This window comes from Miniopterus natalensis, chromosome 1 (assembly GCF_054644295.1).
Source record: "Miniopterus natalensis isolate mMinNat1 chromosome 1, mMinNat1.hap1, whole genome shotgun sequence".
Classification (NCBI taxonomy): domain Eukaryota; kingdom Metazoa; phylum Chordata; class Mammalia; order Chiroptera; family Miniopteridae; genus Miniopterus; species Miniopterus natalensis.
In genome coordinates, this window is record NC_142081.1 from 188,019,402 (window position 1) to 188,043,990 (window position 24,589).

At 44.8% G+C, this 24,589-nt stretch overlaps 1 protein-coding gene across 1 annotated transcript in view; it reads left to right on the forward strand.

Annotated features, from left to right (window-relative positions):
* The window catches only part of SEL1L3 (SEL1L family member 3), a 92,124-nt gene extending 72,117 nt beyond the window's left edge, over positions 1-20,007 (forward strand). The window contains exons 17-24 of the mRNA XM_087816988.1: positions 528-611; positions 7,549-7,639; positions 7,769-7,853; positions 9,174-9,283; positions 10,915-11,042; positions 11,662-11,764; positions 11,843-11,915; positions 19,043-20,007. Coding sequence (XP_087673114.1) covers positions 528-611; positions 7,549-7,639; positions 7,769-7,853; positions 9,174-9,283; positions 10,915-11,042; positions 11,662-11,764; positions 11,843-11,915; positions 19,043-19,182 — 814 coding nt within the window. The 3' untranslated portion in view covers positions 19,183-20,007. The remainder of the gene's footprint in view (positions 1-527; positions 612-7,548; positions 7,640-7,768; positions 7,854-9,173; positions 9,284-10,914; positions 11,043-11,661; positions 11,765-11,842; positions 11,916-19,042) is intronic.
* The last annotated feature ends 4,582 nt before the right edge of the window (positions 20,008-24,589 follow it).

Below are 24,589 nucleotides of genomic sequence, written 5' to 3' on the forward strand. Positions count from 1 at the left end.
CAGGGCACCTGTAGGAGGCAACCAATCGATGTCTCTCTCTCACATCAATGTTTCTCTCTCTCTCTCTCTTTCTCCCTCCCTCCCTTCCACTCTTTCTAAAAATCAATGGAAAAAATGTTCTCAGATAAAGACTAACAAAAAATAAAATTAGAAAAATACCCAGACAATGTTATAAATCCCCATTCTAAAATAAAGGTAGGACAAGAAAATTAACATCAATTACCATACAGATGTCAAAGTAAAGATCCTCTTTTCCTACCTTGGTGGACATTGTTCACGAGGACCCTTTCCTGTCTTTGTTTCCATAAACAACAGCTCCTCGGCATTGCTAAGAAAGGGCCCAGAATGCAAAGCTCTCAAAATGCATCTCTTTACCTCCTTAACATTCAGTTCTGGTTTGTTGCTCTATCGAAATTCTAACAAGCAAAATATTCCCCAAGTGGGATTTATTGAGATCATACGAAGAAAAAAAGCAATCATTTAATTTGCCACAGTCTGGATAGTTTTCTCTCCCCTTTCCTTTTCAGGTGGGCAAAGCACATAGCTGAGAAAAACGGCTACTTGGGCCACGTCATTCGGAAGGGCCTCAACGCCTACCTGGAAGGCTCATGGTAAGCTCGGGACCCACGGTACCGCGACCTCTCTCAGCCCTTGCCTTGCAAGCTGTCACTGTTGTCTTACAAGATGGAGCTTAAAATGCAACCAAAAAAGCAATTTGCAAGGAAATCACGGCTTCTCACTAATACTATTCGGAGGATCACAGACTGATTGGCTTTTGATTGGAAAACATAGCATTTCCATGTTTAATTATATACAAAAATTAGTTCTCCAGGGGGAGCATCCACATTCATCAAGTTGAGAGACACATGCATGTGTTGACTTCTCTTCCCTTCAGGTTTGTTTCTCTTGGTTTTAAAGTCTAAACACAGCGCAGGGGATCTTAGCTGGCTCACTGCTTCTCGCTGGCAGGTCACAGGAGGTGCGGGATTCCCACCTTGTTTGTGGGAAGCAGAGAGTTAGGGTTTAGGCTGCATCCTTCCATAGGTATTGGTCTGCACCTCCCGTGGCCAGGAACCTGGGACTGCAGGAAGTCACTCACAAGACCTCTGATGTCACAGCCAAGCAGGCTCCCCTTTCTGACCTTCCTCTGAAGGAGTTAGCAGACCTCATCCTTTCTCTGTGGGATGAAGGACACCCCATGACGCTGCACATGAGACCTGCAAATTCCCCCCATTTGCTGTTACTTGATTTTACAAATAAGGGCACACCTCTCCAAACTCCACCTGGCTTCATTTTCCCTTCTGTCAGTCCTAGCACTCCGTCTTGCTTTCCCCTTGGGCTACATTTTCTTGGCTGGTTTATTGCCGAAATGATCTGGGTATTTCAGTAATAACTAAAAAGGCTATGCAAATCAGCACATATCCCTTCGGAACACTGCCTCAGAGACATTAGGCCAGACGTATCATCGATCATACTCTGATGCGAACCTTAATTAAAAATTTAAATGTAAGTCCAAAAGAACACCATTTTCTCCTTTGGTCCATGGGTGCCCATGTGATCAACAGATAGCATCTCGGTAATGGAGAATCTTAAATTAGGTAATGCAGAGGAAATGAGCCCAGTGAAAAAATCACCAAATAAAAATGTTTATTATTAACATCCTGTGAAAGTTTATTATCTGTGGCCTCACTTTGCACAGCAGGAAAGAAATTTTTATGAAATTATTATTTTCTAATTGATACATCTTATATTTGTGCTGTTTCAACTTGTAAAACTCCCGGATTTGATGTTAGCTCATTCTATAATCTCACCCTCCAAACTTCCGACCCTTCGTTCCTCACAAGCTTTTTAGGGGGAACTAAAGTTGCATTCAAATATCTTAAGTGTTTATATATGGGACTTTCCCAAAGGGAGAGCACATCTGTAAACAGCCACCAACATCCCCCCCAAGATGTCTGACACTTTTTCCCATAAACAGAAGATCTATCAATAGCTTAGAGCTTTTTTGCCTGTTTTTGAATTTAACATAAGTTTAACATTTAAAAATTTGCTGTGAAAGGCAAGATGAATTAAGATTTTTGTGGCCTGCTGTCGTAGAATATTCAGCCGCAAGAGATTGATACCTTGTGTGTGTTTGTGTGGAGGGGATGGAGGAATTAAGTGTGTTCTACACTGTCTATGAATTTGGATTCAGTTCAGCAGACGTTACTGAGGCCACTCACATGCAGGGTGCCTTGCCATGAGCTGCAGGGATGTCAACAAGTAGGGTCTGGGATAGTTTGCTGCCTCAGCTCTTCCTCATGCTGAAGTACCAGCAATTTCTCACATGGCCTATGTTCTGTCTGACCTCTGGGCCTTTGCACATGCCCTGAAGTCTTGCCTAACTTCTTACTCCCTTTGTTCCTTCCATAGATCACATCTTCTGACTTTTATGCCCAGCACTTAGTTGCACCTGTGAAGTGCTCAGAAACTGTTGAGTGAATGAACTAAGGCAAATAGAACAAATATAACTGAAGCGCCAGGAACAGTATATAAAGAACATTGGGAATTCTAACGAGGAAAAGATGCTACCTGGTTTGGGAGACTTAGGCCAGCCTTTATAATGGAGGCCTTGAAAGATGGGTGGAATGGGTGGAATGTCCACTTAGCCATGCAGGGAACAGCATTTCTTGTAAAGGGAATCACAGGAACAAAAGTAAAGAGAGAGGAAAATTCTGGGAGTGTCTAGAAAATGTTAAGCCACCCAGTTTGCCTTGAGGGTAAGATTTGTAAAAAGGAATGATATACAATTCCAAAGAGGTGCTACTTTATGGAATTTTGAATGGAAGGTTATATACCTTTTACTTAATTTGTGGAGCAGCAGGGAGCCATTGATAGTTTTTTTGTTGTTGTTTTTAATATATTTTTGTTGATTTCAGGTAGAGGAAGGGAGAGGGAGGGAGAGAGAAACATCAATGATGAGAGTCATTGATCGGCTGCCTCCTGCGCATCCCCAACTGGGGATCAAGCCCCCAACTGGGGATCGAGCCCGCAACCCGGGCATGTGCCCTGACTGGGAATCAAACTGAGACCTCCTGGATCATAGGTTGATGCTCAACCGCTGAGCCACCCCAGCTGGGCCATTGATAGTTTTGGGAGAGGGTAGGGGCATGACAGAGCTGGGTTCTGAGATGCTTCACCAAACAACTGTGAATAATGGTGAAGAGAAGGGAGAGCCCGAAAGAACCCAGGGAAAAGGAGCTGAGCATTTGAGTTGGAGAAGTGGCAGTTGTTTTTCTCTCTTTTGTCCTGTTAGAGTTGATACATACAAAATCATATGTGATATATATATAAGTTCCAAAGCACAATAAAACGAACACCTGTAAACCTTCCACCCTTCTTAAGAAAATGAATTGTTGACTCCCCCTGCAGTGTATGTCCCTCCCAGATTAAACTCCTCCCACCCCCAGTACCCAGAAGTAACCATCATCCTGAATCTTGCTCTCTTTATAGTTTTTGCTATATATGGGTGTATTTCTAAGCAATAGATTTAGTTTGGCTTGTTTCTGAACTTTCTATTATTAGAGTATTATTATACATGAATCTTCAATTGCTTCTTGTCACTTAACATGATGTTTCTGAGTTTCATATATTTTGATGCATGTCATTTTTGCTGCTGTCATATACCACAATTTACTTAACAATTCTCATATTAACACATATGTGGGTTGTTTCCCATTTTTTGTTTATAAGAACAGTGTGGCCATGAACATTTTTTTATATATATCCTGACCCATATAGAAAGAGTGTTTCTAGAATATAAACTTAGGAGAGGGTCACATGTTGGACTTTATAAGATAATGCCAGTTGTTTTCCAGAAAGATTTATCAGTTGACTCTCCTGCCAATCATCTTTACATTTCTGTTTCTCCGTGTCCTTGCCAGTCTTGATGCTGGTGCTAATATATTGTTAAAGATAAATCTCAATCTGAATTTGAGGCCTTTCATATCAACAGGAAAGAACTAGTAGCCATTTTAGTGGGACATTTTTGTCAAAATCTATTTGAGGCAGAGTGCTTTCACCTCTCCGAGTCCCCAAACCTGCCCCAGGGTTAAATATGAGAGCGTGACCTCCCCACAACATGGCTTTTCCTGGTACCATCTATTTTGCTGTAACAGAACTAAATCATCCATCAATGTCCCAAGTCCATCCCCTTTTTACATTTTCTGTGAATGAATTCATTCTGGACGTTATTTTCAGATTACACATGTCAGTCTGATGAGCTTGTGCTTCCCTGGGTTGCTCCAAGATTTACACTGGATAGCTTAAAAGAGGAGCGTGTTGGAGGAGAGGGCTTTTTGCTGTGTAAGCATAACACAGGAGATGGTGTTGTCTTGCCTGAGGCTATCCTCGGACACCGGGGACATCAGCTAAGGAGAGGCCGGCCGTCATGTTCCATTTCTCTCTGCCTTGCCCCTGCACGTATTTATCTATGAACTATGTGCCTTATTGTCCTTTGTCTTAAATGCACCCCAAATACTTAACCCAGGAGGTCTGCCCCATTATGACGGGCTGGAGGCAAGACAAGTAGGCACGCCAAGTTCCAGCCGTAAGAGATTCACCTTTTGGCAATAGGGCAGGGGTCCTGAATTCCACTGAGACCCCAGGATTGTTTTTCACCCGTTTAGTCTGAGGCGCTTCAGGCTTTGTTAAAAAGGAGCACAGAGAAAGTAATACAATTGTTGGAGAACCTGCTCAGAGGTGATCAGATTCACAATTCCCAGCCAGCAGCCCAAGACTGGTTCCAGAGCATCATTAGGAAAGTTCTGAGTGTCTGCGCCGACTTTGAAGCAGGAGGGTAGCAGATGTGCCCCTAACCTCGTGCCTTCCTCTAAATTTCCTCCTCTCCCCACTCCCCCCACCTCCTCCTTAGAATGACTGTCTGGGAGACAGTTTCACTTTAGTGCATTGGAAATAAAACTGGAAGCTCTGGCTGGCTTCCTAAACCTTGAGAAAATTTCTGGAAGGGCAGTACAGTTTGGGGGCTTGTTTTGGGGCTTCCTGCAAATAGCAAATGCTGAGGACACAATTGTTCCATAAATAGGAGTATAGAAATATCTGTAATCAATCCTCTCAGGCAGTTCCTGAGCCAGAGGCTGGGAGGGAGAGTCGATGTGCGCGGGTTTCTGCAGAGGCGGCTCGGAAGCCTGGGCCCCGGTGCTCTAGCCCTCGCCCGTAGTTCAGTCCCCGCTACGTGAAAACAGATGGTGGAGTCGGGGTGCGCCGGCCTCCGGTGATTGCTTCTGCAAGATGGAAGGCAGAGGTGGATTTCTGCTCAGTACCTCTGTTGACCTCGGCGTTTTTAGACCTCTCTTTTTGATGGATTACTGCGCCTCTTCAGAGGAAATGCACGAGGGCTCTATGAAATTTCCTCGCGGCTTATACAATAATTGGACAGTGAAAGTCTTCCTATAAAACTTGTTTTTCCCGTCCCTCTGCCACCACCAGAGTGACTTCAGAGACGAGATCCTGTCTTTGAAAAGTTTATCATAGTGACTCTGTCATACGGGAGTGCCAGCCTCGTGCTCCTGCCCCCGGTGCAAATTCTCATCGTGCAAATTCTCATCGTCTGCCTCTCTGCTGTCTAAGAGCGACTCACTTCGTTACATTGTAACAACATGAATCACATCCGTGCAGTCGCGGCAGCAGGGGGAGCCAGCTCGGCGCTTGAGCTTGGGCTGGCAAATGTACACCCTCCCGTTCCCTCATTCATCCCTGGGGGAAACTGAGGCACCAGCGCAAGCCCGCGTGTCTCGAAGACACTTGACATTCTAAGACCTTTGAAACAGGACCTTCTTGCAGAATGACAGGGACTTGGTGCTGGGCCTCTCTGGTCACCAAGCATGATTTTTGCTGTCGATGTAAAAAAAAATGCGTCTTTCTTGGTGCTGTTTTGGCTGCAGTTGTAGGCTTGTTAGCTGACCTGCCCGTGCAGGGGACACTGCTTAGCTAGCCTCGTGTCTCTTTGGAATGAGTCATGGCTAATTGGTCGGCTGCCTCAGGTGTCCTGGAGACCGAGAATCAGCTCACTCAGCAGCCACGTGGCCCGTGACCTGCAGCGTGTCTGATTGAAGACCTGCTGTTCTAATTTGACTCCCCAGTCACCTCTCTCCGTCCCGAGGGATGGTCCGCCAGAAGCTTCTTTAGCAGCGTAGAAGAGGTGACTTCAGAATCCGCCTCCCTGTTCCCTAACCCAGCCGCCCCCACCCTTCCTTAAACCACCTCCTAGGTGGAGCGACAGTCGAGGGAGATTGTCTTAAAATGAGGAGGCTTTCGAAACACCTTTTTATAGTTAAAATAAATTTTTATTCATAAACTGGGTGACATGAAGAAAATGGAGGAAATCAGATAACTCACAAGTAAAGAATAAAAATTACTTGTAGTCTCACCACCTGGAGATTAGTACTGCTAGCATTTTGGTAGATAATTTTATGTTTTCTTTTTCTCTCTGCATGTATGTATCTGCGCGTGTGTGTGTGCATGTGCGTATTCAGTTTTATTTCTGTTATACAAAAATGGAATTGCACTGTTTTTTATCCTGCCTATTTTTTTCACTGAACAGATAATTTTGCATAGACATCTTTCCACATTTTTGAATACTCTGCTACATCATTTCTCATGGCCTCATCTGACAGTGGCTGCACCATGGGTTAATTTAAATAGTCACTGATTTTCAGATATTTAAGGTCGTTCCATTTTTAAAACGTTTTCCTTCATATCAGAAGCTCTGCCATAAACTTGCCACAGAATCTTTGTATGTCTCCGATTGTTTCTTTAGAATGCACTCTCATGGGGAGAACTGGGCAAGGGGACTGTGCATCCTACGACTTCCCACATTGAACCATCAAATAAATTGGCCCTCCCGCTAGCAGTGGCCATAGGACTATGTCCATTTCCCCGAGCCCTTGCTGTTACTGGTATTATGAATCGTGTGCCACCCTTTCGACAGATGAGAAGGGGTCTCATTGTTTTGCAATTATTCAGTTACTAGCGGTGCCGAACTTTAATTTATTCCTACGTGTTTCTGGCCATTGCTGTTGACCCCCTTGTAAACTGCCTCTCTTTTTCCAGACTCCTAATGCGCCACAAAAGCTCAGCTTTAATTAAGCTTGTTCAGAATCCTAAGCCCCATAAAGCCTTTCACAAAACAGAACACTCACAGGACTTTGTTTTAATACCGCTATCTCCTCTAAGCAAGGATGGAAGGATTCAGGGACCCGAGGCTGTTCCACAGCCCAGCTGACATACCATCTGGCCAGTAGAGGTAGCTGTTGCATTAACTAGCTCCCAACCTTATCTGCCAGTTCAGCCTTTAAGACAGAAAATAAATCAGTGCATGCAGTATTTTTAACAACAGTATTTATTTTTTTAAAAAAACAACAACAAACTCATGGTTTTGTGCTTTTAAAAGAACTGTTTATTTTGTGCCCTTATGTTTGACTATCAAGCTCTCTGTGAATATTAGTAAGAGCCACTATATGAAATTTATTATTAATCATCTATTTTTAGGCATGAAGCTTTGCTGTATTATGTTTTAGCAGCAGAAACGGGAATTGAAGTGTCACAGACAAATTTAGCACACATCTGTGAGGAGAGGCCAGTAAGTAAATGTATTCTCTGAATAGAAGCTCTAAGGTTAAGGATGATGAATTGGGGTTTTAAGGAGGCAAAATTAGTCACTTGGCCAAAATGTTAATGAATTAACTTTTTCTTCCCTTCACCCCCTTAGGACCTGGCCAAGAGATACTTGGGTGTTAATTGTGTTTGGAGATACTATAATTTCTCCGTTTTTCAAATCGATGCTCCTTCATTTGGTATGTATAGAAAAATGGGTACTAAATTGAAGAGGTGAAGGCTTTTAATCTTTAGTAAGAGGAAACATCTAACGGCTTTATGTGCAGTGTGATGTTTCTAAACAACTAGGAGAGAGTGCAACGCTTCTGCTATTAAGATCGTGGCTGAACTCTGCTCTCTGCCTCATGCAACATATGTCTCCTGACCCACTGTCCAGTGCAGGGGCGGACCCACCATTTCTTCCATCAGTGAGAATCCAAAAGAGAAAGCTGTTGGGGAGAGAGCCTCTGAGCCAGTGGTTTGCCGCCTTGCCCTGAGACGGGTTCCCTGTCTTCCTCTGCCCTGCCCTGTGTGGTAGGGGGCTACCCCCAGGAACTACAGTTCCCAGGACCCTTTGCTCTAGGGCTTCTTTTTTTTTTTTTTTTAAGTTTATTTTTATTTTTTTTTAAATATATATTGATTTCAAAGAGAGGAAAGGAGAGGGAGAGAGAGATAGAAACATCAATGAGGAGAGAGTCATTGATCGGCTGCAGCCCACAACCCGGGCATGTGCCCTGACCGGGAATCGAACCCTGATCGCCTGGATCCTAGGTCGATGCTTAACCGCTGAGCCACGCCCGGCCGGGCTAGGGCTTCTGATTAGTGTCAGCCAGTGGGAGGCTCTGGCAGGAGGCTGCAGGATGGGAGGAGTGGGGGAGCCCAAGTGTTCCTCTCCTTCTCTCTGCTTCGGGCTGTGTCTCTGGCAGTGGCTGCATTTCCGTGGTCCCAGCTCCTGCCTGGCAGTCCAGCTGACCCTTCGCCCAGGGATGGCGGTAGCTTCCTGCATTGCTGATGTCTGGGTTACCATTTGCCTTTTCAGCTCTTCCAGCCCCCTGGTGAGCCCTTCCCAGCGTTGAAATCCCTCTTTTGAACAACCTGACATGGATTTGGTTTTTCTGAGTGATATACATACATTCTTAAACAAAACTTTTTCCTCAGAGGAAAAATAAAGTATACAGCTTGAGTCAAGAAATACCCTTTAGTCATCAAACCCAGGCAGCAAAATTTCAGCTGTGAAATAAAGTGCCCCCCAAGTCCTCGGCTGATTGGGCTGCGATTCTCACAAATAGATCTATTCGGGAGAGCTACCAAGCAAAGCGGGAAAATGTGTCTGGAAATGTGGGTACTCAGCAGAAAAGTGTTGTTTTCTACTGACACATAAAAAAAAAACCACCCTGAAGATGTTCTGTATCTGGAGTCTGGTAGGAAAAAGTCTCCATCGTGGGAATGGGCCAGTCATTTAAGATGTCAGTCTGAAATAAAACCGCTTGACAAATGCATCGGTGTTTTGTGTCCCGCAGCGTATCTGAAAATGGGAGACCTTTACTACTATGGCCACCAAAACCAGTCACAAGACCTGGAGCTGTCTGTGCAGATGTACGCCCAAGCGGCCCTGGATGGAGACTCACAGGTAAACAGCAGCGGCTACAGAAATGAGTTCTGGCGGTGCCCATTGGTGAGGTTGCAAGGCCTACAGTTCTCACCAGCCCTCTGCCTGTATATGCTTCACAGATTGCAGGGTTATTTCCCATGCATTTTCACAAGTCCCTCCCAAAGACCTTGTGAGGACAGTAACCCTAATGCTAAACCTTTGTGAGCACTTACTATATTTCCACGCCATTCTCACAGCAACCTCGTGGGGATGGGGATTGTTACACCCATTTTATAGAAGAGGGTGCCAAGACTCTGACAAGGCGGTACACTGCTCAAGGCCAGGCAGTCGGGTAATAGGTGAAGCAGCCAGAGCTGAAACCCAGGTCTTCTGGCTCCAAGGCCAGGAGTCTTTCTACCAGATTCCATCAAACTAACTGGGTAGAAACTCAAGAAATTGCAACTGTGGTCAAAATGGAAGTGGTTTGTTTTGCATAGTTGGGCCAGTACTTCAGCGATAAGACTTTGCTCTCAGTGACTTTTTTTTATGTTTTTACTGATTTTGGAGAGAGAGGAAGAGGGAGGAAGGGAGGGGGAGAGAGAGAAAAACATCAATGTGAGAGAGAAGCATCGATAGGTTGCCTTCCGCGTGCACCCCGAGCAGCGATCAAACCAGCAACCTGGGCATGTGCCCTGCCCAGGCATCAGAGCTCCCCCTCCTCACCCCCCGTGCACGGAACCCTGCTGTGAGAGTCCTGGTTATACACCCAGGTGGATGATGATTTGCATGAGATTACTGTCAGTGGCAACTGAAAGGAAAGGCCAAAAGGAGAATATGTCATTAAAACATGACCTTGAATTCTTTGAAGGGCAACAATCAGTGAAATTCGTAAAGCCCTGATGCTGAGTAAGGCCATCTTTTGTTTATTTCTTGGTCTGGCCACAGCTAATGATGGACAGTGCATCTCCTCCAGGTAGTATAACAGCTTCCATCCTTGATGAAGGACCTTTACTGTCAGGCTCTTAACTATGTTATTTTACTGGACCTTCACAGCCCAGTGAGTCAGATCCTACCTCTGAGGGACAAGAACAAGGTGTATAATGTAGGGAAAGGTACCAGGGTGGAGGTCTGTCCAAGAGGAATCATGAGAGGAGGTTTTCCACACTGGCCTAGAAAGGCTGGGACAAACACCCATCCGTTATTCTGTGCATAGGAGAGACTCCCTACGTCAGAATGGCAGTCATCAGTAGCACCCCCGGCCATAAAAACATTCTGTTAAATTTCTGACGTGCTGATGGTGACCCAGGGCATAGTCATAAGTGATGGACATGGCCTTCGACTTGGCGTTCCGGTTCTGCTGATGACACAAGAGCACGTTTTCCAGCGGCTTCTGTTTTGGGAGAATGAGCATGAAAGGACGGATCCCCGGTTGACTAGCTTCTGAGCAGATGGGACCCAGCATCCTCCAAAAGCCTCCTGGTTCTCCTGCAAATAAATTTCTCAGATGCATATATTTAGGGAAACAATTCATCAATGAAGATGACAAAACCATCTGGCTCTAGGGACTGAAAAAAAATATCTAGAGGTTGTAAAAGTTTACATTCTGATGAAGGGTGTGTGTCTGAGTTTTATTATAAGAAGCTGACGAGGTTGGTTTGTGTCGTTTGCAGGGATTTTTTAACCTGGCCCTGCTCATTGAGGAAGGTGCTATAATCCCACATCACATTTTGGATTTCTTGGAAATTGACCCAAGTATCCATTCGAATAACATCTCCATCCTCCAGGAACTTTACGAAAGGTAAGTTCAGAGCCTCTTTAATGCTGTGGAATCTGGAGGAACCCCAGTGGGTGCTGTTGGCTTGTGCCCCAACTTAGCCTGACTCTTACTTTGTAACGTCCCTTGTTATACAAAGGGCCCGGGATTTGTTTTGAGCAGAGAACACTCAGCTGGACCCAAGTTTACTTCTGTCTTCTAGTTTCTGAGGCTTAAGATACAGAATGAGCTTGATCTGAAGCTAAGGTGCTGCTCAAGGTTTTCCACGAGAGCGGGGAAAATAACATGTCAGATTAGACCATGCTTTTCTGCACGATAGGGAGGCATTCTGACGTCTGGACTTCAGATGGACACTTGGACAGAAGCATTGCTCTGGCAGCCCTCGTGCTTCAGGGACCTCCTTGACCTATTGGCTTTTTAGTAAGGACAGAAGTGACCTTTTCCTGAGATTTTTGGCAGGATCCTAGAATTTTAGGGTAGGCCTCAACCCCTGAGAACTGGCTTTCTTCCCTTGTCTCTCATCTCAAGTTGCCCATTGTCCCCAAACAGAAGGAGGTGGTTCTGAGGATCTGAAAATGCCGGTCAGGAGTAATGCCACCAAGGTCCGCTGACACGTCAAGGTGCCTGTGCTTTGTGTCTGCAGGTGCTGGAGCCACAGTAGCGAGGAGTCCCTGAGCCCCTGCTCCCTGGCCTGGCTCTACCTTCACTTCCGGCTCATCTGGGGTGCTGTCCTGCACTCTGCCCTGGTAGGGACCGTCTCCAGCCAGCCCCCCAGTGGTCCCTGCCCCTGTCAGTCCTCTAATGCGTGCTCCTGGCGTTTGCAGGTCTACTTCCTGGGAACCTTCCTGCTGTCCGTGTTGATCGCCTGGACCTTGCAGTATTTCCAGTCGGTCTCAGGTAAAGATTTCTAAAACGCTGGGGCAATAGAAAAACATAACAATTCTTTTTCCTTAACAGAAAAATCACCCTCTCCCTCCTCGTGCCCTTGGCCATGCTATTACCTTTTATTAGGACGGTTATTCACGGGGTGGGGCTCCTCCTAGGGTGTATCGTAGTACCTGGCTGATGGAAGACGCCTGTTGCTATTATGTTGTTCAAAGTAAGCAGAATTTTTTAAATAAGAAGCTTAAGAGATTGAACTGAAATGTCTTCTCCCATTGAAAATATCTGTTAGCAAGATTCTGCCTGTGTGCACCTGAAAACCCAGCTCGGAGGCCCCCTCCAGCATGAAGACATGTCCTGTTTATCATAGTCAAAGGGCAGCAAATCAAATGGGCGGATAAACAAGCACTATGATGAACAAAATACCCAGCCACGTGGATTCGGAGGCAGGGTCCGAGGAGGGATGTAAAGCGAACATTTATTTAGCATGGTTTCCACTAGTTGCTACTATTTTTCTGCGCTAACGTAGGGCAGTAGTTAAGGAGATAGACGCCTCCATCACTTCTGTTTGGGCTTAGAGTCCAGGCTTGGCTACTTATTAGCTGTGTGACTTATGGCGAGTTATTTCACCTTCCTGATCCTCCCATTTCTTGTCAATAAAATGAGGTTATAATAGTAGCTACTTTCCAGGGATGTTAAAAGGGTTCAGTGAAAAAAATATAGACATGACACTTATCAAATGACAACTGTAGTTAAATCTTAGCTGTTATTTATCTGGCAAATAAAACCCTCTCAATAAATATTAGCTATTACATTTATCTCCCCTGTTAGATCATAAGCTGAGCCAGAGGAAGGCCTGTCATTTGTGATATCACACTTAGTCGGTGCTCAAATTTGCAAACGTCTCTATGGAGGATTATAGTTTCCCACTATCTTGCATGGTTTCAAAAGGCCATAATCGCTCATAAAGACCAATAGGAACATTTACAAAGGGACACCTTAGGACTGGATGTGGCATTTGAGCGTTCCTGCAGCCATTATTTACGTTGCAAATAATGAAAAGTGAAAGGAGCACATTTCACCTCAGATTCTATGGTGAGACACAAGTCACTGTTACGAGAGGCTTCTCGTAAAATGTGGAATCATTTCCCTCTGACTTTACCTGAGGAGATTAACAGGGACCCATCAAAAGCCCTTCTAGCCCCGCGGGTGTGGCTCAGTGGTTGAGCGTCGACTCATGAACCAAGAGGTTGCTGGTTCGATTCCCAGTCAGGGCACATGCCTGGGTTGTGGGCTCGATCCCCAGGAGGGGGCATGCAAGAGGCAGCCGATCGATGCTTCCCTCTCGTCATTGATGTTTCTGTCTGTCCCTCTCCTTTCCTCTCTCTCTAAAATCAATACAAACAAAAAGGCCCTTCCAGATTTGGTGCCCTCTGATATGTCAGCTTATAAATTTCCCTCATACAAATTCTGTCCCGTCCCAAAATTTGTTGCCATTTATTTTGCATCTTGTCAGTGTTTTCCATTTCAAATTATCTTTGTCATTTTTATTCTGCAGAAATATTGTTATGATTATTACAAATGCAATTCCGTTGGAGGAGCTGAAAATTGTCTTTATGATTTTACGGCAGCTGGTAGCCATGAAAATTCATGGGCTGGCGGAGCTGCTTGGATCAGAAGCCGTCTTTTTCCTTTCCTGTGTCTTCATTGTCATCCCTCCACATTCTCGTCTCCCTGTCTTCCTGCCCTTTTGTGGATTTTGCCTGCCTGTGTGTGCTTGGCTCCTTCACACATCTTCTTCATTTTTTTCAAACTCTTTCACTTCTTCCTTAACATCCCTCCCTTCCTGTTGACCAACCATAGAGAAGCTTGCATGGGATCTTAAAAATAATTTAATTCTCTGCCCTTCATTTTCCAAATGAAGAATTGAGGCCAAAGGAATGAAGTAGCCTGCCCTGTGATCACAAAATAAAGTCCCAGAAAGGATGCGGGGCAGCACAATTTCCAGACTCACCATGCCTTAAAACAGTCATTACCGTCTGTCCCCGACCTCTTGTCCCCTTACATAAGAAATATTTTGCAGCACATCTTTGGTACCCTGAAATGAATGATAATTAATCTGCCTACAGATGTATTTTTTCAAAGAGTGCCCTAACACCAATATAAAGGAGAAGCAAAGAGAAATGAATTATCATAAAGTAATATCTTTTTCAATATGTAAATTCTAGCCCAGTGCTTCTTAAATTTTAATGTGCACATGAATCACCCAGGGAGTCTGTTAAATGCAGATTCTGACTCAGTAGGTCCGGGGTGGGCCTGAGATTCACCATCTCTAACAAGTTTTTGGGTGATGTCCCCACTGCTGTTCCACAGACAACATTTTGAGTCATAAGGGCCTAGAAGGGAGAAAAAAAAAAGTCCACGTATTTCCAAAATGTGCCCTACCAGCCCTGTTAGAACTAGTGTTGAGTTAAAAATATATAGTAAATTATTTTTGTAGTTTTCAGGTTGTCAACATCAGTGAAGATCTGTCAATAACTCTGAAATAAGACAGTACTATTCCATCAGCGATGGGGCGATGGGGTAGGAGCGATAGAGGTGCAGGGAACAGAAAAGCCACTGGTGTGTCCCCGCTGAGCGCTGTGAGGTCCCACGACCTGCCCCCCGGGAAGGGGGAAGATGTCATGGATGCTGGTGGTGGCCGTGGCAGCGTGAAGCAAGCCCGGTAATGAGGAGGGGCCGATTTGAGAGTTAGGGACCAGTACCTTCAGTAGCTTTGTGTAAGGACTGTGCTGTCACTTAGGGATCTTTGTCATTTCATGATTTGCATTTTCCCAGTCAGTTGTTTTTAAAAATTAGTGATTTATGGTCGAACCTTTAAATTGAGCTGTCCATCCATTTTGCGTTCAGCTCCAGCTGCCTTCATTTCCCCCCTGAGCTTACATGCCCTGTGATTTATACTCAACACTTCGCTGCATTTGCCACGTTAAATTGTGCCGCGTACGGAAGGCTGGCGGCGCACAGCCGCTAACAGCACCGGCTCGGGGTCAGGCTGCTGCCGCTCTGGCCCTGCCGCTAGCTCTGTGACCTTGGGCAGGGATCCTGCCTGTGCCTCGGTTTCCCCTTCTGTAAAACAGCGGAAATAGTACAGCCGCCTCCTGTTGCGGTCGAGAGAACAGGATGGGAAGTGCTTAGAAGTCCACAAACGTTAGCGCTCAGGAGTAGCTTCCCAGGGGCGTGTTGCCTGCCCGAAAGCACGCTGCCGCGGGTAGTGCCTGCCGCGAATAGCTTCGCTTACCTCCGCAGCAGACAGCTGCCAGAGCCTGGCTTGGTTTTCTCTGCTGTTAGACTCTTTCTAAAACATGAAAAAGCTTTTTAAGGCATCTAAACAAAGGTATTAACTAATCCATGGAAGCACCAAAACAAGCACACGAAACAATAGTGCGCACCTTTTATTCCTTTAAGGGGACTTATTTTTGACTCTTAGCATCCACTCTTCCACTCTCCCAGGCAGCTCAGTCTTTCTTAGGGCTGACACCTCCCAGGTAAGTGCAAAGGTCCCTGGGTCTTAGGTGACACTGGGAATGCTCATATGGTCACAAGTCCGAGAGCCGAACACACGCAGTGCCCCGGGCCTACACTCCCTTAGGGTCACCTGGAAGTCCCATCATCATTGCCGAAGCTGAGCACTTGAGCCTTCTTCCTCCCGAGCCCCCCTTTCTCGGGCGGCGGGGTGCAAGGTGAGGGCTTCGCTAATGGCACAGCCCGCAGCCGGGCTCAGCCGGTTTCCCAGGCTCCGCAAGCTCCCTTCCCTGCTTCATCTTACCTCTAAGGCACTCTTCCTCTCCCCTCCCTGCCAGGGCTGGAAGCATAATTGCCTTAATGGACTCAGGCTTTTGAAAAACAAGAGAATCCCAAAGGAAAGTGTGCCTAGAGCCATCTCCATTTCTGCCTCACCACAAACGTCCCCTGAGACACGTACACAAAAAGGCCTGGAGCCTGGCTGGCTACCCGAAGGGCGGTAAAGAGAAGAGGGGAGAGAGCAGTAAATGACTGTTTCCAAGGAAGGGTCCTGCCTCGCTAGTAGTAGTGTAAACTTTATGTCCGAATAGAATGCACAGGAAAGAGCGAGATTTTCAGAACTGGCAGCTCCGTGGCATGACTGGGCAGCCTTTAAACCAATGTCAGCATACTCGGGACCTTCATAATTTAAGCCAAATCCTTCCTGCCTGAGCGGTGAGCCTAGTGTAAGAGGGAAATGATACAAACAAGACTAATTAAACCTTTTCCTACTCTTTTCCTGTCCTCTACATTTCCAGTTAATGAGGTTCCTACTAAAATTACAGTAAAATGTCACAAAATGTGCTTAAGAAAGAGCAGTAGCCTGAAAGTCAGAGCGGTTTAATGGTGAAGTTTCACTTTTCTCATTACCCTCGGCGCCCTCCCAGTATCTCCCCTCACAAGAAATGTCTCAGCGACACGGATCACGTTTGTACTGGGCCCTGCTCGATCGAGGCGCCCAAAGGAAGTAACCAGATCTTCCTCAGAGCTGAGATTTCCCGGGCTTTCCCCCGGCCCCACCTTTGCAAACAGTCTGCCGCTTCTGGATACACTCAGTACGTTCCCTCGTTTCTCCTTTCCCGTGTGCTATCTGGTCACACGGGGTTTTTCCTACAGTGGTTCCAACAGGGGTCGGCAAGCTTCTGTAAAGGGCCAGGTAATAACGCTGGGGCTTTGAGGGCCATCTCTGTTACAACGTCTCAACTTTCCTTTTTTTTTCTTTTTGTTCATCTTCACCCAAGGATATTTTTTTCCATTGTTTTTTAGAGAGTGTGGAAGGGAGGTAGGGAGGGAGAAAGGGAGAGAAACATCAATGTGTCTCTTTACTGGTTACCCCCCTTGCACGCCCTGCCTGGGGCCAGGGGTCAAACCTGCAACCCAGGTACATGCCCTTGAACCAGGAATTGAAACCGTGACCCTTCGGTGCGTGGTCCAACACTCTAACCACTGAGCAAACCAGCCAGGGCATAACTCAACTTATAGTGCGAAAGCAGCCGTTGACAGCCCATAGAAACAAATGGTGTGGCTGGTTGCCAATCATACTTGACTATGGACGTGAACATTTGAATCTCGTGTTTTTCACATGTCATGGAATATTACTCTTTATATTTTTATTTTTATCCAATCACTTACAAATGAAGAAACCAATCTTAGATGGTGAGCCATACAAAGCAAGCAGAGAACTACATTTGGCCCATGGGCTGCGGTCTGTCTACACGACTCATGGCCAGCTCTTGATGATTCTCACTAATGACCGGAAAACAGTCCCCTGAGTGGCAAGTAATCCACAAATCACTTCTATTTGGATCTGGAATATATTCTGTAATTCTTTTAAACAACATGCTTATTTTCTTGGTTACCTTGATTCTAGCCCGGTAATCAAATTAACACACATTCCAGGTGAGCACAGAAAAAGAGGCCACTTGGCAGTGATGTCGGGCTGTGGGGGGCTTGTTGGTGATTGCAGACCGCAGGGGAAGGGAGAACTCTTTCCCATGTGGGCAGTGACAAGCTTCCTGTAGGAACAGCGAGCATTTTTATTATGCTCCGACAAGAAGATTTAAACGGTGGCGATGCTGATTATGCATTCCTTCTACGTTTACACATCGGCACTTTTTGGTTTTAATCAGAAAACTGATTGCTGATTTATATTGTTACCATGGTGATTTAAACATTTCTGTGAGCTTGAAAAGGAAAAACGCATGCCTTAGTACTTCATTAACTTCCTCAGAGATCATCAGCAAGATCCATTTGCGGGACCCAGGGAGGTCTTGGGTCCTCTGATCTAAGCCCCTCTGTTCACAGATGAGAAAACCAAGGCCTGTGAGATTCATTTAGGGATGAAATGTCTGCCATTCATAGCATCTACACCAGAGTCATCTATTAGTGGTAGATAAATGAGACTTGACCAGACCAGGTCTCTGGAGTCCAGCCAATGGTCTTTGTACTGAATGACTGGGCCTCCTGCTCCCGGCCATGGTTAGACCACCTGCCAGAGTTACGGCTTTAACCTAAAAACATTACATCACTATGTAACACCCTAGGTCCCTCATCCCACCACTGTCTTGTTCTTGCAGAACAGTCTCTGAATTCACAAGATCTCCTATAGGTATTGAAAGGGATTCGCTAGGAGAGTTCCTTTACGTCACCTGAAAAGCTAGGGGCTTTGGAGCCCATTGTTGAATTTCTTAGACTGACCCCTTGGAGATGACCATAGGTACCTGGAGGTGAGGTGCAACTCTCGAGGGGTTTTTCTAGAAGTCAGATTGCCAACATGTAGTGGCATCTTCTTAAAGTCAATACATTTCAGGACGGACATTTCGAAACCTTTAAAAATTGTCCCACAGACTGAAAGCTGTAAATGACTTTAGGATTCCTGAGCTTAATTAAGACCATTGCTTAAAAGCAAACTAGCATTATGGCCATTGTGCTAGCCGTGTGTCACACATCCCTGCACACCACTACCCTCATTTTACTGATAAGAAACTACAGGTCGGTGTGGCTAAGTAGCTTGTTCAAGGTCACTCTACTGGTCAACATCAGAGCCATGTGACTCCTGGTCTTTCTGGCTTCACAGTTTCTGCTGTTTTCCTAGGCTGCTGAGGCCTGAAGGAGAACTGTAGGCACCCCAGAAACCACTGCACCAACTGTCATCAATCCTGCAAGCCACGTGCCTGAAATTAATAAATCCTAACACATTTCCACAGCAAACCAGGTCTCTAGCAGCAATAACTAACATTTCTTGAGTACCTTTGCCTGCCAGGCGCTGTTCTAAGCACTTTATGTACATTAGTTCATTTAATCCTAAGTGCTCAACCAGGTTATAGATGCTTTTACTTTCCCCATATTTTAGGAGAGTGGAAAACTTGTCCATGGTCACGTAACTGAAATCTTTATATATCTATTCCAACCTGCCATTTTAGAGAAAGGGACATCAAAGTCTAAAGAACTTAGGTGATGGCTCTAAAGTTGCTTATCGCATTAGAAACATCTCTCCTGGCTTACCAGGATCTAGGTGTGGCTGTGTGCCCTGCGTCCACTATTGTGAATACTCACCACGTGTTGTGTGTATGTCTCTGCAGCCAACGGTTTCAACCTGACACCAGCCGGGACCTCCCCAGACCCCACCGCACCCACTGCAAATCCAGCTGTGACTCCAGCTGCAGATGCCTCCGCTCAGGACCAGCCCACAGTCACTAATAACCCAGAGCCACGTGGGTGAACTATGCACTCCAGGTCTCTCCTGATGAGAGAGAATCCTTTTGACAGGTGGTATTGGAAAGCTGGGGCCAGGGCATTGTACTGATAAACACTTTAAATGTCTTGTCAACTGGATGTGAATTTTGCACTTGGTGTCTTTTTCTTTTTTTTTAAATCAAATTACATGGAAGTACCCAGAGCAAACAGTGGTACTAAAGACATTCAAACAAATACAAGGAACATCCTGCTCATAGGGGCGTGTTGGGGAGGTTAGCTGGGTCATTGTGGATGTCCATTCCTGGTGACTCTGTATTGGGAGTCCCAGTTTGCCCTGCAACATATCCAGATCCTTATATCCTGGGATGTAGTTTAAGAACCTTAGCCCCTTATTCATTCCCTTTTATTCAGTAACAGAGACAATTGTGGCTTTTCTACAGGTTAGAGAATATTCCGGTACATGTGTTTGCCACAGCCCTGCTCCTCAAAGTCCAATCAGCAGATTTCAATTTGACTTCCGACACCCAGCAGTTCTAAGGCGCCGTGAGATAAATAGATTATGGCTGGGAGTGCAGGGACGGTGATGGCTTTGTAAATTGGTTTACACTTTTCTCCCTGAATTTTCCTAGGGTCGTAGAGCTTCCAAATCATTCAATGACATAGTTGGACATTGGTTACTTTTCAATTGCAATCCATAAAATAACATTTAGAAAATTAGTATTTAAGTGTAGCCTTCTCCATGAATTACCTGTTAGAATAGACTGGCAGCAGTGGGATGTGCAGGAAAAAAGCCTTTAGTTCCCAGTCATCCCCACCCCTCTGCCTGCCTGAGTCCATGTAGGGGTGTGCGTGTGTGTGTGTGTGTGTGTGTGTGTGTGAGTGAGAGAGAGAGAGAGAAAGAGGGAGAGGAAGGGCACACTGCACTGTATGCTGCTAAGGTGGTAAATAAATGGGTAATGCAATATTGTGGGTCCAAACTACTCTTTGCACTACTTTATTTACAGTAGTAAATAAAAATTATTTTTATACTATTGACTCCCAGGAAATGTGTGTTTTTTCTCTTTCTTAGTTACTGTTATTATATAAAGTCCTCAGGCTTATGCATTCCCCTCAGGAGGCAAAAAAAAAAAAAATCTTAAGAACTGGATTACTTCTGATAAGCCTTGCACACAGGCGGATGGAGAGATGGCAGGCAGCTGCTCTCCAGGGATCCGAGTTCAGGATCTGACCCTGTGATGTTTGCACAGGATTGGACATTGTTTTGGGGTTTCTGGTTGCTCTGAGGCTAGATTCATATAAATTCTGGGTTAAATTTGCAATCTACCCTCTTTCGCCTATGTGTGCTCTTGTTAGATAGCAAAGCTTATCCTTCCTGCTTGCGAATGAGCCAGACTTTGGATCCCTGGATTCAGATTCTGTCTAACTTCCTAGCTCAGTAACCTTGGGTGAGTGATTAACCCTCTCTGAGTCTCAGATTATTGTTTTATAAAATAGGGGTAATAAAATTCACCTCTTGGGCTTTTCATGAGGCTTAAATGAGATAATGTATGTAAAGCTTCCAGGTCAGGGCCCTGAATATAGTTGGTTGTTATTCTTAGGAAAAAAGAAGTCTGAGGGGCCGGGCAAGGGCTCTTTTCTCGGCCTAGATCCTCTCTTCATGGTAAACACACCCCATCCTCAGTTGCTGGGAACAGAGGCAGCTGGCAGCTCACAGCTACAGCCCTCAGTGGGAATTGCCATCAGCTGCAGGGACCTGCCCAAGGTTTCATCCTTGCGAGAGCCCCTCATAGCCAATGGCTTGTTGATGTAGGTCAGGCTTTCTCAATGTCCGCACTATTGACACTTGGGCTGGATGGTTCCTTGTGGGGGGCTGTGTATTGCAGGATATTTAGCAGTGGCAACCCTGGTCTCTACCCACTAGATATTAGTAGTGCACACCCCCCAACCTACTGCAATCTTCCAGGTGTGGAACCCAAAAAATGTCACCAAACATTGCCAAATGTTCCTTGGGGGCAAAAATCACCTCCCCCTTCACCCTGAGAAAGACCCATGTGCAAAATCAAAGGCCCCTTTCCTCACTTTGGAACAGCCCTGGAAACAAAGGCCCCTTTCCTCACTTTGGAACAGCCCTGGAGGGTCATCCCAACTGCAGAATTCCCCCTGGTGGGAGCCTCGTTTTAGGCCAATTTCTCCCTCTGCCCAATTCTGCCTGCCTTGTTTTCACATAGGACTTACTGACACTGCTCCCATAAACCTTCACATGCAACTGTGCCTCAGAGTCTGTCTTCAAAGAACACATCTCTAGTAGTCTGCTAGAGCTGCCATAACAAAGTCCCACAAGCTGGGTGGCTTAACCAACAGAAATCCATTTCCTTACAGTTTTGGAGACTAGGCATCTAAGATCAAGGTGTCGGTAGAGTTGGTTTCTCCTGAGGCCTCTCTCCTTGGCTTGTAGATGCTGTCCTCTTTCTGTAGCTCCACACTGTCTTCCTTCTCTATATGTCTGTTATAATGTCCTCATAAAGACACCAGTCATATTGGATCAAGGCTCACCTAGTGACCTCATTTTACCTTAATGATCTCTTTAAAGCCCCTGTCCCAAATACAGTCACATTTTGGGTACTAGGGGTTAGGGCTTCAACACCTGAATTTGGAGAAGGCACAATTCAGCACATAACACCAACCTGAAACACCATGGAAAGCTGGTTCAGGTCCAGAATATAGACTCATGGAGCCTTCCTGACCTGAGACAGTTGTCTGAACATGCTCATCTCCAGGTTATGCTGGAAAAAGCTGGAGTGGCTCCAGCACCAAACCACTTCTCGTGAAGCTGGTAGGACACCCACCAATTCATGTTCCAGCTTAGGCTCCTGTTCTTTTGGGAGTTCTCAAGTTGTATGATCTGGGTCCAGCCCACACCTTCTCAAGCCTCGATCTTTGCTCCTCAAGTTCTAAACTCAATTCCCAAAGGCTTTTGTCCAAGCTGGCTGGAATAGAGCCCCACACAGTGAAGGTAACATGGGGTAGTAGGGGAGGAAAAAAGGAATGGAAGGATTGGGTGCCAAGGTGATATTTAGTTACTTCCCTATTGTCCTTTCCACTTGGGACAGTCTTAGGTGCAGACCAGTGGACTGTAAAACAAACCTGGCCCACAGATGTGATTTCATTGGCCCATCAAATATTCTTTGAAAATTTTATTTAGTTGCTAGCATCTTGAAATCAAGGATTTGGGGTTTCTCCTAAAAAAAATTTAAAGATGTGAAAAAACGGCTTTCGTTGCTTCATGGCAAGAATTAGCTGAGGTTGAGTAGGTCTGTTCCTTTTATATTTTTATTTTTTTTAAATGTTTTATTGATTTCAGAGAGAGAGGAAAAGAGAGGGAGAAGGAGAAAGAGAAAGAAACATCGATGTGAGAGAGAAACATTGATTGGTTGCCTCCCGCATGCACCCTGACTGGGAATCGAACCTGAAACTGGGGTAGTGCCCTGACAGGGAATTAAATCAGAGACCTTTCAATGCACAGCACAGTGCTCAACCAGCTGAGCCACACTGGTCAGGGCGGGTCTGCTCCTCTTAAAAAGAGCCTATGCTTTCTGGTTGGCCCTTGTCCCCATCATTCCCTGCTGCTTTACACCAGGCCCACTTAGACATTTGCGTTTATAACCCATGGTTTGCACTTCCTTCTCCTCATTCTTAATGACTTCATTTTGGCAAATCTGAGAAAGACCCCCCAATTCATCTACTGCCTAATCATCACCAAGCCTCTGGGGGCTACAGAGATGGTAGTCTGTCTTTCCACACTTTAGTAGAAGGAGATGCCCAAGTATGAGTCATTTGGAGTCCCAAAAAAGTGTCCAAAAAGTTTCAGAATAAAATGTCAATTAAAAAAACAAAACAGCGTTTCTACACCACCAAGTAACTAAAAAATAAGATATTAAATAATACTATTGCCCTGCTGGACGTGGCTCAGTGGTTGAGCTTCGACCTGGGATCCAGGCGAGCGGGGTTCAATTCCTGGTCAGGGCACATGCCCTGGCTGTAGGCTCGATCAATGACTCTCTCATCATTGATGTTTCTGTCTCTCTCCCTCTCCTTTCCTCTCTCTGAAATCAATAAAGATATATTTTTTAAAAAATACTATTAAAGATAAATATTTAATAAAATATATTATAAATTAAATATTTACAATAACAACACAATTTTAAAATGCCTAGTAATTGACCTAACATTGAACTCACTAGATCTTTACCAAGAAAATTGAAAACTTCAGAAGTATATTAAAGATATAAATAAAGCAACATACCATGCTCATGGATAGAAAAACAATATATGAATGTTAATTTATTTCCTCAAAATTAATCTATAAATTGAGTGATATTTCAATCAAAGTTCTGGTTTTGTAAGGAACTGACAAACATTTTAAAATTTGTATGGAAGGATGTAAAGAAAGTTTGAAAAAAGAAGAAAGAGAGCGGACCTACTAAATATTATTATACTACAAAGCCACAGTAACAGAAATAGTGGTGGTGATACAGGAATTGACAAATGGTTCAAAGGACAAGAATGGAGAGCCCAAGAGCAGACCAGATACATATGGAAATGTGGTGTGTGATAAAGTGTCATCATAAACCAAATGGAGAAAATTTTAAAAATAAATAAAATCAGATGGCCTAAGAATGGAATATTTAGTAGAGTTAAGAAATTAGCTAACCAGCCTGGCCGGGTGTGGCTCAGCGGTTGAAACTTGACCTGGGATCCAGGCAATCCGGGTTCGATTCCCAGTCAGGGCACATGCCCAGGTTGTGGGCTCGATCAATGACTCTCTCATCATTGATGTTTCTCTCTCTCCCTCTCCTTTCCTCTCTCTGAAATCAATAAAGATATATTAAAAAAAATTAAAAAAAATTAGCTAACCATCTATAGAAAAATAAGATTCAAACTATATCTCATATCTTTATTAAAATATTCTGAATGAACTAAAGACTTAACCATGAAAGGTAGAACTACAAGGCTAGTCGGAGACAACGTGGGAGTATATTTAACACATTCTGAATCAGAAAAGATTTTTTAAACAACATATAGATTTCATTTTGAAAAATAAAGGATTTCTGTTCAAGGAAAGATACCATAGACAAAGGTTGGTAGATTGGAGACAGACTGGACAGAGTCATTTGCCACATCCAACACCACAAAGTAGCAACGTCTACAATGTGGAGGAAGGCATGTTAGCAATCAACCACGCAGCGAATAGAAAACCCAGTAGAAAAAAATAGTCAAAGCACATGATTGGGCAATTCATGGAAGGAGAAAAATCTGATAACTTACAAGTAGATGAAGAGCTGCTCAACCCACCTTGAAGTCAAAGAAATAGAAATTACAATAAAAAGATATCACTTCATAGTCACATATTTGCAAAAATGAGACAGAGCCCT